The 15152-nt window shown below is 64.3% G+C and overlaps 1 protein-coding gene across 3 annotated transcripts in view; it reads right to left on the bottom strand.

Moving 5' to 3' along the window:
• The window catches only part of LOC112973620 (oocyte zinc finger protein XlCOF6-like), a 24695-nt gene extending 10308 nt beyond the window's left edge, over nt 1-14387 (bottom strand). Inside the window, exons 1-7 of one of the 3 annotated variants that reach the window (XM_026081703.1) lie at nt 14282-14387; nt 13947-14028; nt 13624-13737; nt 9265-9408; nt 8390-8509; nt 7458-7607; nt 5233-6846 (exon numbers count right to left, since the gene is read on the bottom strand). In XM_026081703.1, coding sequence (XP_025937488.1) covers nt 5564-6846; nt 7458-7607; nt 8390-8509; nt 9265-9408; nt 13624-13737; nt 13947-14028; nt 14282-14302 — 1914 coding nt within the window. In that variant the 5' untranslated portion in view covers nt 14303-14387 and the 3' untranslated portion in view covers nt 5233-5563. Of the gene's footprint in view, nt 1-5232; nt 6847-7457; nt 7608-8389; nt 8510-9264; nt 9409-9800; nt 9928-12250; nt 13227-13623; nt 13738-13946; nt 14029-14281 lie in introns of those variants that run through there. The other 2 variants (XM_026081694.1, XM_026081687.1) reach the window with 2 other exon arrangements.
• Between the last annotated feature and the right edge of the window lie 765 nt (nt 14388-15152).

Here is a 15152-nt window from a genome sequence, read left to right as displayed (position 1 = left end):
GCTCCCCCCGGTGCAGCGCGGGGGCTGCTCCCGCGCGGCCCTTTCCCGGACCGGGGCCGGTGCCGCAGACCCCGGGTCACGGCAGCAGCCGGGGGCCTTGTGGGYGCGTGCAGGGAGGAGCCGGTTCAGCCGGGCTTGGGCTTGTCGGGGGCGCGATTCCCAACGGAGCCTCCTGCAGGAGTCCRGCTTTGGCATCGGAAGCCCGCTAGACCCAAGTGCCCGTGGCCTTCGTGCCTGCTGCAGCCGCCCTGAGCAGCCCGTGGGAGTGGGCAAGGGGCATCTCCCCTCCCAGTCCCAGCCTGGCAACCTCGGGCTTTTACGGATGCATCTCCTCAAGGGCACCCATTTCCCAGAGAGACCCCGTGCAGAGGTGCTAACGGCGCTGTTTGGGACCAGTGCGGCTGTTGGGAGTGGGGTAGCCATGTACATCACGTGGCAGCAGATAAAGCTGGGGAAGGTGCATTAGTGGGGTGGTTGATGAGGCTGTGAACAGCTACCGGGCTCAGCCAGGGAAGGCAGGAGCGGCTGGAGATGAGGCTCAGCATCTCCTGCTGAGCAAGGCACAGGCTATGGAAAAGGTCTGCCTGAAGCTGCCTGGGGCGCGCGGCTGGCCCCTGCCAGGCCGGCTCTCAGCCCCCAATGTCTGCTCACACACATCGGCTTTCTCTCCTCACTCATTCGTGTCCTCTCAAAATGGGAAAAAACAGCCAGGAAGAGGTCAGGGCTACCCCGTCAGCACAGAGCTCAGCAGGGCATTCAAGGAATGTCCTTGCCGTGGCAGCGTTTCTTTGGCCTTAGTCCTGGGCGAGGTGCCWTGGACATAACCCTCTTGGGAGAGGGCTCTGCTCCTGCTGCCGTCCGCAGTGGGGTGAGGAAGGGCTGTGGGTGGCAAGGAGCAGTTCCCCTCCGGCTGCGGTCTCTGCAGCACCTGGCCGCCTCCGCAGGGCGGTGGAGTGGGTAAACCAGGCCAGGGAGCTGCAGCGGCTCCACCGGCACCATGCTCTGCCGCCCTGGCCACCGGCCCAGAGAGCCTGCAGGCGGAGCAGCCCTGCATAGCTCACCCCATCCAGGCCGCGGCTTCAGCTTTTCACTGCCACCCCAGAGCAGAATCCAGCTGCGGGGGTGGAAATGCAATGGGCCAATTCACCACTGTTGTAGCAAAGACATGACATAAGGGCAAACCCTTAAGGGTGAGGTTAGTTTACCTGTGGAGCAGTTCTCGAGGAATACTGTGACCATTCATCGCTCACAGACTTTAACCTTGCCTGGACATTGCTCCCACCAGCCATCCATGGGCTGGATGGGGGCTGGGGAAATGCTCAGACTGGCTATTAAAAAGTCCTTCTCATCCTAATGTCTATTGACCTTCCATAGCCAGTTTGGCTGTCCTGGCTCCTCTCTTACTCTGGCTTGAGCTCAGCACCCTGCAGACTGGCCTTGCCAAGGAAGTCTTCCCATTCCTCCGTGCAGAGCATTCCCGTACCCCCTTCACCCAGGGAGCCCCAACGCACAAGCCTCCGCCGCTGTGTGTCCCTGAGTTTTGTGACCTCTGCCTGCTCCCTGGGGTGGAGATGGGCTGTGACATCCTCACACCCACCCGTGTTCCTCTGTCCTGGTGGCGGCTCGACACCAGCTGTTCGCATCTCCTCCCTAGACCTGCTCTCCAGGTGGGTAGGAGGTGGCTTCATGCCGGTAATCGTGCACTTGCTCCATTCACCTCATTACGTGCACACGCTCCTCAGCTTGAAGCTGAAACCGGGATGCTCTCCTGAGCAGCCAGGGTGCCTGTCGGCATGTCACAGATGGTGCAAAAACAACTGGATCAGCTTGGGAAGGTGGCACGTTCCCAGCCTGAGGGCAACAGAGACCAAGAAGTGACAGGGAGCAAAGAGGGGAGATGAGGGAAAATGGGGAAGAGCTTGCAGAAAGGGAAACGGTCAACCACCGTTGCAGAGGCAGGAGCACGAGCAAAGGGAGCAGGAACAGGGAGAGAAGATGCCAATCCTGCCGGTGCTGCAGTGCCAAACGTAGATGAACCTTCCCATGAGCTCCAGGCTCCTACATCTGCACACTGAGCCAGGTTTCATGAGCTTCAGTTCTCACAAAAGCGGAGCTGGGACTAAGCCTGGCACCACGTGGGTTGCACCAGCTCCCTGCCCAGCTCGGGCGCTGCTTCACGCTGGCGCCCGTCACCTTGCTGCAGCGCGTGGCTGCTCCTCGCCCTGCCGCTGCCGCCGGGGCTGGCCCACGGATCTGCCCCTCTCCGGGGCGACTCGCTCCGGGAACGGGCTGCAGTGCCTGGGCAGTGAGCAGTGCACGAGCGAGGCAAACGCTGCTGCAAGAAGGGCGTTGCGGGGCCGGCACACGGGGATGCAGAGAGGCGAGGAGCCCTCTCGGGAGCGCGGAAGAGGCTGGAAAGCAGGATGGGCCGGAGGGGCTTGGGGTGATACAGGGCCCCCGTCTCCTCCCCCCATTCCTGCTCTCCAGGTCGCAGCCCAGGCTCCTCCGTATCCCTTTCCCTGCACGCTACCCGGGCACAATTGCTCCTGGCACTTTTCTTGGCTTCYGGGTTTATCTGGAGGGCTAAGGAGGGGATGGGAGATGCAGCCGCAGCTACAGCATAGCAAACGCGTCTCAGACTCAGTGCTGAGGGCTCTGGGGRCCCAGGGGCAGGAGAGGGGACCTGCCAGGCATCGCGGGCTGTGCCGCGGTGGGAGCCGGAGGGGGGGGGCCGAGCTGATGGCCGACCTCGCTTGCCTATGTCCTTTCTATCCCGCTGCCCGGCACTTGCAATGAGATCCCAGCTGCAGGGCACGAGGGCGCTCGGCTGCTCGTTGCTTTGGCAACGGTGGAAAAGGTTCAGAAAAGAGCTGCAGGAACGACTGGGAAAGCTGCGCTGGGCCCAGATCACTCAGCTCTCCTAGGAGAAGGCTGGAGACACCCAGGGACCTTCACTCAGAGAGGTTTCTGGGCGCAGGCAGCTCTTCCACCCCCAGCCCCACGCCGCGGGCCAGCAGCTACAGCCGCAGAAACGGAGGCTGGAAATGGGATGTGGGAGGACGATTGACTGGCTTCTCCCCAAGGGCCGGTAAAGCAAGGGGGAACATCTGGGGAAGCAGCCAGCGCTGGCAGCACCTTACAGGCATGTGCGGGAGGTGCTGCTGCGGGTCCACGGCCCCCAATGGTGCCAGTCCGCAAGGTCCGCGAGTCCTTTCGGGGCTGGAGCCGCAGGCGGTGGTGGCACTGGTCTTCTCGCACCACAGCGTTTCAGGGCCAGGACCTGCAGCCTGTGGCCGCCTGCGCTATCACCGGAGCCAACAGGAGCAGCACTAATAGACCAGCGTTATCCTCTCTCGGCTGCKCTGCGGAGGAGGGCAGCCACACACGCCACAGCCCCTGGGATGAGGTTATCTTCATTTGTGCTGTTTCTGCGACTGCTCGCTATTCTACCACCAGCAAAAAAGAAAATGACGGTRTCACCTGCTGTACTTGGTGATATTAGCAGAGCACGGGCCGGCAGGGAGGGAGCAAACGTCCTCCGCCGTGACGGRAACTCGTGCAAGGCAGTATCGCGCTGATGGCGCCCTGCCTGCCGKTGCTGCTGTGAGCACCGTCCCCCGGAGGCAATAGCCTCTGCCATTGCAATTCCACTCATGCCGAGATTTGTGAGGTCTTTGTCGGAGATGTTGCATTACGTGAAGTCTATCAGCAGAGTGTGAAAACTGCAAGCGTGGTCCAGCTAAACAGATGGCGTGTCCTGGGTCTGGCCGCAGCCTCCCGCATGCAGAGCTGCAGCAGGGGCAGCTCCGTGGCCGTGCCGCGGGACACCGCAGGGACGGGGGATGCGGGGGCCGTGCCGTGCCCAAAGACGCCCGCTGCATGCAACGGTGTCTGCCGGCAGCAGCATCCCCCTGGGGGCATGGTGAGGACCACGGTGGCTCCGCTGAGGGCACCGTGTCCGTGTGGGGCAGGTGTGGGGATGCCAAACCTGCTGCACCCAGCAGCAGCGGGAGACACGGCCGTGATGCTGGCGCAGCCTGGAAGCAGTGCTTTTCGCCTCCCAGCGTTTGGGAAATAACTCRGGTTCCTGCTCCAGAGATCCTGCCTTTTCCCTTCATCTGCTTCCTTCCTTCAGGCCAGCGCTCAGTCTTCGCTGGGTCCCAAAGTCCCTCTGCTTTCTCTCCGTTCGTGGATGCTTCTGCTTCGTGACGGGGAGCAGGATAGCGTTGAGCATCCGCTGCTCACCCCAACAGGCGGCTGATGGTCTTCCCACCCCCTCCTCTCTCGGCGGGTGATGCCGATACCATCGCGCAGAGGAAACCCCRGCCAGGCGCCGAGTGAGCCCTGCTGACCCACTGCCACGACCGGCCAGCTCCTTCCACTCGCTGCTGCCGTGCCACCGAGAAAGCAGCCCCCAGACACGTGCCTGGAGTCCCGCCGCTGCTCCGACGCACCCCGCTGTATTTCTGAAATACTTACGTTTTCCGAACGTTGCCCGGCTGGAGGGAGGGTCGGAGACCGACACAAGCAGTGGAGGCCGTGGTAGGACTCCGGTCACACCCTGCGATGGACAGTCAGGCTGGTTTAATTTTGGTTCACCGTGAAACTTTCATAAGGCCACGCCAGAACGACTTTACTCCGATGCTTACAGCTGCTCTGCACTCGCGGCTCGTGAGAAGCCAGCTCCGCGCGTGACAACGAGCTGGTGTCACAAATGACAGAYGGCTGCAGATTGCAACCGGTCTCGCAGGGAAGCGTTTATTTTACCCAGTCAGCTCCGCCTGTACGGCCGCTGCCACCCGGACCCAAAGCTCAGCCACCGCGTAGGACAGCAGAGAGGGAAAATGGGAACAAGGCAGGGGAAATAACTTGGGAGACGCAGCGGAGGAGCGTGGGACAGGGGCTGGCAGCAGGCATGGACGAGGCAGGGCCCCTTGCACARCTCCTGGAGCAGAAAGGGGCCAGCACGGGAGCTCGCAGGGCAAGGATTTGCCAACCCACCTCGCCTGCCCTCCCCGACCGCCAACGCCGCACGACTGAGGCTGCCTGCGAGCTGCTTTTCCTCCTCYGCTGCACCTTTAGTTTTCCATTTGCAGAAGATGCCTCCCTGCTGCTTCCCATCGGGTCTCGCCGCATCGCTCGTTCTGCTCCCCTCACCGTACCTGGCAACACAACGCATTGCTTTGAGGGCAAACTACTCTTTGTCTGAGTAAACAGCCACGTTCCTGCAAAAGGGATTTTATTAAACTATCGGAAAACACAAGTCAGCCTGAAAATTAAATGACACGATGCCCCATGACCGCAAATGCGGAAACGGAGTCTAACACTTACCCTGGCAACAGGCAAAACAGTATTATGTAGAACTCAAGAGAAAAGCCACTGACCCCCCCGGGCCAGAAACTTAAACCAGGTAACAATAATCCCTAAAAACCTGAGCAGTCCCCTCCTCCCAGGCACTACACGTTATTTCAAACTAAATAACATACAAAGTAGTTTAGAAAATGAATACAGCAGGTCCCACAGTAAACCAAAGTCCGGAAAGAAGCGCATGCCCCAGGACTCCTCACTCCTTTGGGTCCTCCTGGGTGGCCAGGATATGGGCACAGATAGCATCCCTGATCTCCCGCGCCTCTCGGGAGCACGTGCTCGTGTTGATGGGCGCGCTCTCGGGCTGAGCGAACCGGTTGAGCAAACCATCCGTGTCCTGGGACCACTCCGTGCAGAAATACTCGCCCTTCGCCTCGCAGATGTTGTGGAGGGTGCAGCAGGCCACGATCATGCGGATGGCGTTTGCCACGTTGGCGTCCAGCCGGTTCTGCAGGCAGCGCCACCGCGCCTTCAGCCTGCCGAAGGCGTGCTCCACGACCACCCTGCAATTGCTAAGCGTTTCGTTGAATTTCCGTTTCCCGGGGCTCATGTGGCCGTGATAAGGTGTCATCAGCCACGGCAGGAGGGGATAGGCAGGGTCCCCCAAAATAACCGTGGGCACCGACACACCGTTGATAACAATGTCATTGGGAGGGAATAACGTTCCCGCTTGTCCAAGCATGTATATGCCTGACCTTGTCAGCACTTTGGCATCGTGGACCTTGCCAGTGCTTCCTACGTTGGTGTTCATGAACCTGCCCCGGTGGTCCACCAAGCCCTGCAGAACCAGGGAGTAATATCCATTGCAGTTTGCATATTCRTTGGCTCCTTCTGGAGGACAAACTATGGGAACGTGCGTTGCATCAATGGCCCCTGCACAGTTTGGGAAACCCATTTTTTGAAAGGCGGCCCTTATCTCAGGAATGTTCTTCAKGGCCACCACACGCGGGTAAACCACCTTCAGGATTGCATCGCAGACCTCCATCACCACCAGCCCCACCGTTGACTTGCCCACACCGAACTGGCTGGCCACAGAGCGGTAGCAGCCCGGGGTGGCCAGCTTCCAGATAGCAATGGCCACTCGTTTCTGCACAGGGATGGGCTCCCTGAACTGCGTGCTCTGGCGGCGGAGGGCCGGGGTGAGCTCCTCGCAGAGCTCCAGGAACGTCTGCTTCCTCATGTGGAAGTTCTGCAGCCACTCCTGGTCGTCCCAGGTCTGCAGCACGATGTGGTCCCACCACGCCGTGCTGGTCCTCTTGCTCCAGAAGCGCCGGTCAACGCACGGCGACTGGGCAGCGATGGCAGCGTTCATCATGTCTTCCCAGTCCGCCATGAAGGTGTCATCGTCGTCTTCCCAGTTCAGCGCCCGCCGACATCTCAGGAAGGCCCGGAAAGCCATGAACCGCCGCTCGGCGCGCCTGCCCCACAGCATGAACAAGTGGCTGGCCATCAGGAGCAGCTCATGTAGCGGATCCCTGGCTTGGACCACCAGGAAGAAAGGACAGAGGTGAGCAGAAGACAGGACCGGGAGAGCCTCAAGTCATAGCTGCTAAACTCTGCTTTCACCCCGGGGGTCACGGAGGAAGCACAAGGCATTGCATGCTGGTTCCTAGAAGGGCAGGTGTCCGTACTCCAGAAACATGGTTTATGGTCCAAAAGGGACCAGGCAGCCACAGCTAAGCAGCAGCAAGCACACTTTGCTCCTCATGCCGGCAAGCGCCAGGACATGAGCGTACACGCCATGCAACAAGCCCAGGAGGGGCTGGGCAGCAAACAACACCGTCTCAGAAAGGCAAGTCCTCCATGGGACAGCGCCAGCTGGATTTCTGCTCCTGGGCTCCACCACTCCCACRGCACTAACACCTTTTATTCTGGAAACGGGCACGATGAGGCGTACTGAACAAGAGCTCTCACGCCCTCACCGAGGTGTGAACCTGCACAGACGCCGCTGGGCTGGGGGACGCGCCAGGAATCGCACCACCGAGCTCCAGCAGTGGCCCTGGACTTGCTCAAGGCACACGGCAAAGTGGCCGGTCCTGCCTTGGCAGCTCTTCCCACGCTGCACGGCCGCTTCCACAGGCATCACTCACCCGTGCAGGAGGCGTTCAGGATTCCTCCGTTCCTCCTCTTCCCACAAGAGCTGCAGATGAGCGGCTCGCCCTGGCCGTCCCTGGCGTGCCGCTCTTCCCCTCGCTCCAGTTTAGACACCAGCGTGGGTTTGGGGCCTGCAACGCCGGCACCTGCGGGGGAGAATTGCCCTCCCTGTCACCGCAGGAGAAGAGCAGCTGAGCGCCGGGAGCGGGAGCAGCCGCAGCCGGCTCGGGAGCCATGCCCCGGAGTGGGAAGCATGCAGCCGGCGCGTGCACAGCGGGACACACGCATGCACAGCTGCCTTCCCACACCGGCTCCCCCAGCACTGTCTGCACACAGGCACCCGCACCGATACCGGCGCTGCTGAAATCGCCTCCACCCTGCTGCCTGCGCGGGGAAGACCAGTCACCCCGCAATGCACCGCAGCCCATCTCGCAGGCCTGGAAACTGGGAGATGCCCTGCCAGCTCTGTGCCAGGCGGCCGGGCCAGGATGCGCAGTGTGCACGTGGGAGCCCTCTGCCAGGGCGCAGTGTGGACGGGCGGGGAGAGCAGCCCCGCGCGCGCCTGCAGCCTGCAGACACGGCAGCGCTGCAGTGCAGACACAGCCCGCGGGGCCAGGCGGTGGTGGCACCCTCCGGGCGAGGGAGCATCCTCCCCGAGTCCCAGACATCCGTGTTCTCACTCTGGGCTCCGCCACAGGCAGCAGCACTAAGCCATGGGATTCTGGGGCTGGCATTGAGACAGGACCTCAGGTGTGAACCCCCCCTCGCCTCCTCCCATGCGAATGCGCATCAGTGCCCGTTGAGCTCTTGCTGGGATTTCAGCAAGACTTTTCTGCATGCCCTTCCCTCAAGCTGAACTGCACATCCGATTTTCCGGAATTATGAAATTTTCACTGTCTGCATGACTGCCTCATCAGGAATCACTCACCCATCCAGAGAGTTTCTGGCATTCCCCCATTCCTCTCGCCCCAGAGATCTCGGAAGTGCAGCTGTTCCCCTTGCTCCAGTTTAGACACCAGCGTGGGTTTGGGGCCTGCAACGCTGGCACCTGCGGGGGAGAATCGACCTCCCTGTCACTGCAGGAGCGGAGCAGCTGAGCGCCGGGAGCAGCCGGCTCGGGAGCCGTGCCCCGGAGCGGGCAGCAGGCAGCCGGCGCATGCACAGCGGGACACACGCGTGCACGGCTGCCTTCCCACGCCTGGCTCCGGCAGGTGAGCCAGCCCACCGGGCCGTGCTCGTGCCCGGCCCTCCCAGCGCCTTCTGCACACGGGCACCCGCACCAATAGCGGAGCTGCCGAAATTGCCGCCACCCTGCCGGCCGCGCGGGGAAGACGAGTCGTCCCATGATGCAACACAGCCCACCGCCTAGAACGGCTCCCATCTCCCATGCCTGGAAAGATGGGGAGATGCCCTGCCAGCCCCGCGCCAGGCGGCCGGGCCAGGCCGCGCAGTGTGCACGTGGGAGCCCTCTGCCAGGGCGCAGTGTGGACGGGCGGGGAGAGCAGCCCCGTGCGTGCTTGCAGCGCCGGCAACCTGCGGGGACGGCAGCGCTGCAGTGCAGACGCAGCCCGCCGGGCCGGGCAGCAGTAGCACCGTCTGGGCGAGGGAGCATCCTCCCCGGGACAGGGACACCTGCGCTTGCTCTGGGTCCCTGCACTACCTCTGCTTACACGAAAGGCTGACACATATGGGATGCTGAGCCCGGTCCTCCCTCCTTTGCCGAGATGTGAACCGGTAGCATCCCTACAAGGGCTGGGATTTTGCACCTGCATCAGTGCCAGGGTCTCTCCCAGGTTCACTCACCCGTGCTGGGGGTGTCCAGGCCTCCAGCCCGCTCTCCCCAGAGATTCCCCATTCGCAGCTCCCCACAGAGATCCTCAATGCGCAGTTCTTCCCCTCGCTCCAGCTTGGACAGAAGATCCAGTTGGGGGCCTGGCGTGTCTGCTCCTAGGGGAGGCAATCGCAGCGTCCTTCACCTTGGAACTAGGCACACTTATCAACAGGCCCTACACGGGACGTTCCCCTCGGCAAAGCAAGTAGCAAAGCACTTCAACACTGCACACGCAGCTCTACGTTTATCCCTGTGCCCTATTCCTCCACCTCTTCCCCTCCTGGCTCGGGGTTCTCAGCGTCCCGGGACACGCACACCTGGCTAAAACCAGCCTTGGGAACGTGAGCAGCTGTCCTGCCTCAAAAACAAAACCAGCAGTGACAGCTGCAAGCGCAGGAGACAAAACCCCCCTTTCTGACAGCCTTCCCTGCGCTCCCTGTCCCAGCAGGCCTACCAGGAGATATCCCATCCTTCACGGTCTGAGGACAGCCAGGAAAAACCCTCTCACCCAGTGAGGCGACCAGCTCGTAATTCTCCCTCATCACATCCCAGTAAAGGTCCTTCTGCCATTCTGCCAGCTCAGCCCACTCCTCCGGGGAGAAATAGATGGCCACGTCCTCAAACGTCACCGGGACCTGCAACAGCAAAGGGCCCCTGCTCAGCACCCCCCGGCCGGAGAGCTGGACCCGGCAGCGAGCCCGGAGGATTCCTGCCGGCAGCCCTAAGGCACGGCCTCCTCGAGGGCTGGCAGGCAACTTTCCCTGTCCCCAGACCCATCTCTCAGCCCTCCCTGGCTGTCCAAACCGCTAAGCTTCCCCTTGACGCTGCTACGGGGCACAAACAGCTCCAGCACACGGAAACCTCGGGGGCTCTGAAGACACCTACATGAGGGATAAACGGGCTTCCCTCGGGGGACCTTCGCATCGCTGCCCGCCGCCGGGAGCTGCCCCGTCCCTTCCCGAGCCCCCAAGCGCCCTCCGAGCGGGGGAACCGACGGCGAGCGATCGCCAGCCCCGAGCCCCGAGGAGCCCCGAGCCGCAGCGGCGCCGGGCGCCGTCCGGGGGGCAGAGCGGGGCTCCCCGTGGGGGCGGCCGGGAGCGCGGAGAAGGCAGCGCCGGGCGGGTTGCCGGCACCTCCGGGCGCCCGCAGCGCCGGGCACGGTCTCACCTGGGCGCAGCCCGTGCGGGGCATGGCGGGCGGCCGGGACCGGGGCCGGGGCCGGGGCCGGGGCCGGGGCCGGGGCCGCGGCAGGGAAGCGGCCGCCCGGCGCTGCCCCTCGCCCGCCCCGGCTTCGCATGGACGGCGCCCGGCGGCGCCCGCTCCGCCCGATGGCCGCCGGCTCGGGAACTTCTGCCGGAGACGGCGGACGGGCGAAAAGACAAAGCGCTCGCTCCGCCGCCGAGGCATTGTGGGAGCTGTAGTCCGCCGCGCCGGGAGGGCCACCGCCGCCCGGCACCGCCGCCGGTACCGGTACCGGCAGCGGCACCCCGCGGGCAGCCGCCTCCTCCGGGCGCGGGGATGCGCCGACCCCACCGGGGCAGCGGGGCGGGATGCTCCGGGGGGCACCGGGGGCTCCCACACCGGTGCACCCGGGTTTGCCTTTGCCCGGGGCGGCAGGGAGGGTCCCTGGCCGGTCCTGCCCCCCGCCCGGTGCCGCCGGGGCTCAGGCAGCAGCAGCACAGCCCGGCCCCGCTGCCCGTGCCGAGCCGGGCTAGGGAGCATCCCGGTGCGGGGGGGTCGAGGGCAGTGCGGGGACCCCGCTCCCGGCTCTCCCGGGCGGCCCTCGCTCCCGGCTGGGCAGATGCCCTGCTACACCCGGGAAGGGTGAGCCTGAAGACCCGCGGGTGTCCTACGGGGCTCTTCCCGGCCTCCCCCGGCAGCAGGGCCAGAAGGCACCAGGGAGCGGGAGGTGGCCGGGCGGAAGGGAACGGGTCCGGGCCCCCCAGCCCTGCTCCGCACCCTCCCGGCACCCAGCTCTGCCCAGCTGCCCCGGCCGAACACGACGAGGCAAGAGCAGGGCACCGGGCTCAGCACTGCAGGCAGGGCCGTGCCCTCAGCAGGGACAGGGACCGGCTCTGCCCCCGCGCTTGAAGAGTCTGCGGGGACGGTACAGGGACAGGACAAGCTCTGATCCTGCACACGAAGCAGCCGCAGGAGCCCCGGACACGAACGCCTCGGCCACGGAGGGCYCACGCGTGGCAGCCGAAGGAGCCCCCCCATCCGCACAGCACTGCTCGGGGGAGACGTCACGGGGCAGGAGGCCGTTCAGAGCCGCAGGGGAATGGGCCGCGGTGGGGGGCCCGGGTGCTGCCCGGCCCCCAGTCCCAYCCAGCCCACCTCCTGCCCTCCAGCACCCAGGACGGAGGGAGGAGAAGGCACCCCTCYGAAGGGGAAAGCCAAGGGCAAAAGCCGTCTGAGCAGAGGGGACTTGGCCCCCACCGACAAGGCCTAGGGCACTGCTCTAACCTCCCTTTAGCGCAGCCAGTCGGGGACTCAGAGCAGAACCAGGTCTTTCCACCTCTGCTKCAAAAGATCAGACTCCACACTCACGTAAATCTCTTCTGGCTTTAAATATAAGCAACRACAACAAGACAACCCCGGACAACTCCGTGAGGGCTCCTGGGAGAACACTGCCTTCCTGGGCATGCAAGGGGCAGYGCAGGTGTGGAGAGATGAGGTAAACGGGAAAATGCCCTGGAGAGATTTGTTTGAGGTCTGAAGGTGGTGAGGAGAGCGTGGCTCAGGGGTCCTGAACTCGCCAAGGCCCTGTAAGGATGCATCAAATACCAGGGAAGGTCACTTCTAGCAGCCAGCAAGCCTCACGTCCCGCTGCAGCCCTCAGGGCCCCTTCGCATGCAGGTAAACTCCCCACCCTTGTTCAAGAGCAGCCCCAGCTACTGCTGGAAGTCCGGCGGGTTGTCCCCTGCCCCGTAGGTCACCTCGTCCCCCTCTCCATGCGCCTGTTGGTGCAAGAGCAGCTTGCTTTTGGAGCTGAAGCCCAGCTGGCACTCGGAGCAGGCAAAGGACTTGAACCGCCGGTGGAGCTTCTTGTGCGTGATGAGATTGGCCTTGTTGCAAAAGGTCTTGTCGCACTGGGCGCAGGCGAAGGGACGCTCGCCCGTGTGCACGCGCTGGTGCACCAAGAGGTTCCCGCTGCGGCTGAAGCTGCGGCCGCAGTCGGGGCACTTGTGGGAGCGCTCCTGGGTGTGACTGCGCTGGTGGATCATCAGGCTCTCCTTCCAGCTGAAGCTGCGGTCGCAGCGCCCGCAGACGAACGGTCGCTCCTCGCAGTGCGTGGCCCGGTGCCGGCTCAGGCTGGCCTCGTCCTCGAAGCGCTTCTCGCACTCGGGGCACTTGCGGAGCGCGGCGCCCRCGTGCTCCTTCCTGTGCGCCTGCAGGTTGCGCTTGTGGCGGAAGCTCTCCCCGCAGAGGGGGCAGACGTAGCTGCCCTTGCCCGCGTGGCCCGCCCGGTGCCGCAGCAGGTCCCCTTTCAAGCAGAAGGTCCTGCTGCACTCTGTGCAAGCGTGGCGGCTCCTGCCCCGGTGCTTCTTGTGCGTCAGGAGGTTGCAGTGGTGGCGGAAAACCTTCCCGCAGGCTGTGCACTCGTACGAGGGCGCCGGGCGGAGATGCTCACGCTGGTGGGCGCTCAGGGTGGCCTCATCCTCGAAGCTCTTCCCGCAGGTGCCGCAGATGAGAAGCCCTTCGCTCCCCGCCTCTGGCACGTCCAACGGCTGCTCCTTCCTGTCCCACCCTGGGAGCTCCTGGGGAGCATCGCCTGCCCAGGCCCTGGGCTTTGCTTCACACCAGCTAGGGCAGAGCTTGCGGCACTTGATCGCCAGCCCCTCCGGCCCCCCGTCCGGAGATGCACACGGGACCCAGTGTCTCTGATGGTCATTCTCAGACAGGTCCTCTTCAGCGGTCACGTCCCAGCCAGCTGTCGGGAGCGGAGGCAAAGAATCACGGTGGGAAGGGGAGAAAGAYGGGTCCCAGAGCCGCCACCAGGCACAAACCCACTGAAGTCACAGCGCATTTAGCACCGGTCCTCGCCTGGGCACAGGGGGAAGTTCGTGATGCAGCACCTGCAGCCTCTCCTCACCCGCTGCAAAACGGCCAGGGACAAACCGCCCCGGGGGGGGCCGAGGCGAAACAGCAGACACGTGGCACAAAAGAGAGTCAAGATTTCAGACAGGGCCTTGTGGGGGTCCGGCTGGAGCCATCTCCGTCTCACGCTACAGTCCAGGGCTCCTATCTGCGACTCACTGCAATTGCACGGATTTTCCACTCTCATCTCCCTGGGCCACTCACAGCGAGGGAAACCCAATGTCACTCACCGATACCAGAGGTGTCGGGGACTCCTCTGTCCCGCTCTCCTCGGGGGACCCCGCCACATGACTCCTCCTCTCGCTCCATTTTGTGGACGAGCTTGGACTTGGGGTCAACAGAGCCTGCGTGGGAGAGGGAAACACTTTGGCATCCCCTGGGGCCGCCGAGAGCGTCACAGTCGGCAGAGGAGGCCGTGGGGATGTGCCTGGTGGGGAAGGGGGCTGCAGGACCAGCGGGGCCATCCGGGACCCTCCGGGGCCACAGGCTCAGCCCCAGTAGTGACCCTGAACGTGGGGCRGCTGGGGAGAGGGAGCAGTGGGGGCCAGGGTACCTGGAGCGGGTTCCTGCTCCTCACACACAGGGGATGGACTCAGCAAGCCCAGGGTGGACAACTGGCCAGCTGCAGCCCCGCTCTGTGTGGAGAGAAGGCAGGTTGGGCTCTGGCTGGTCACACCTGGCCACCACCTCCCAGGCGAGCCGCAGGCCAGCAGCGCGCCTCTGGGACGGGCCCGCGTGCACCGCGAGCGGCCGAGCCACCTCCGCGCAGGCTGGTCCGAGGGGCGCCCGGCGCCGGCTGCAGCCCCAGCGGCTGAGCCGCCGGACGCGCTCCCAGCCCAGCAGCCCTGCCGCCTTTGTGCCCTGCCTCTAGCCAGGGGTCGTCCTTACCCAGGCAGGCCACCAGATCATAATTGTCCATCATCACCTCCTGGTACAGCTCCCGCTGCCATCCCGCCAGCTCTACCCACTCCTCCGGGGAGAAATAGACGGCCACATCCTCAAACGCCACTGCAGCCTGGAAAACAAAACCGGGCCTGACAGGACCTGCGGATCCAGCAGCACCTTCATCACCTGCTCGACACCAGGGTGAGGGGCGTCCCTGTCACACCCCTTCCCCACGCGGCTGCTCCCGCTCTCCCAGCCCCGCTGCCAAAGGAGAGATGGAGCCGGAGCTTGCTACCCTTCCCGAAACATCGCTGCCCTTTGGCTGCCTGGACGCCCTGGCAATGAGCAGGGCATGGCCGGGGGCTGCGATTCCCTAGAGCTCGTGCTGGGGAGAAGCAGGTCTCCCCTGGCCACCTTGGCTGGGCTCTCCTGAGTCCTGGCCCCAGCGTTCAGGTCTGCTGCAGGCTCCCAGCTTGACCTGAAAGTCACCAACCGCCCGGGCACCCAAAGGAGGGTGGTGATGGCCAGTCTGCAGGGCTCCGCGCGAAGCGTGAGCCGCACAAGCCCAGGGCTGGGCCACGGTCATGCTGCTGACCACCACCAGCCCTGCCTGCTGTTGGAGGGTCGGGCATGGTCCTTCCCAGCGTGGGYGCCCAGCACGCCCACCCAGGACAGGGGACTGAGTCGGTGGATGCAGGAGGGCCCGGGGACGGGGTGGGAGATGCTGATAGCGCCCAGGGTGTGCATGCTCGGAGAGCTGGGCCCCTCCTGCTCCGTCCCCCGCCACCCCCGGGGGCTGCACGGCGTGCTCCCCCCCCCCGCAAGGACACATCTCCCGCTGGGACGCTGTCCCGGCGTGGAGCCGCATCCGAGC

This window comes from Apteryx rowi, unplaced genomic scaffold, assembly GCF_003343035.1.
Source record: "Apteryx rowi isolate R43461 unplaced genomic scaffold, aptRow1 scaffold_1168, whole genome shotgun sequence".
Taxonomy (NCBI): domain Eukaryota; kingdom Metazoa; phylum Chordata; class Aves; order Apterygiformes; family Apterygidae; genus Apteryx; species Apteryx rowi.
Note: the sequence above shows the minus strand (reverse complement) of the source record. Positions and strands in the feature narration are given on the sequence as shown.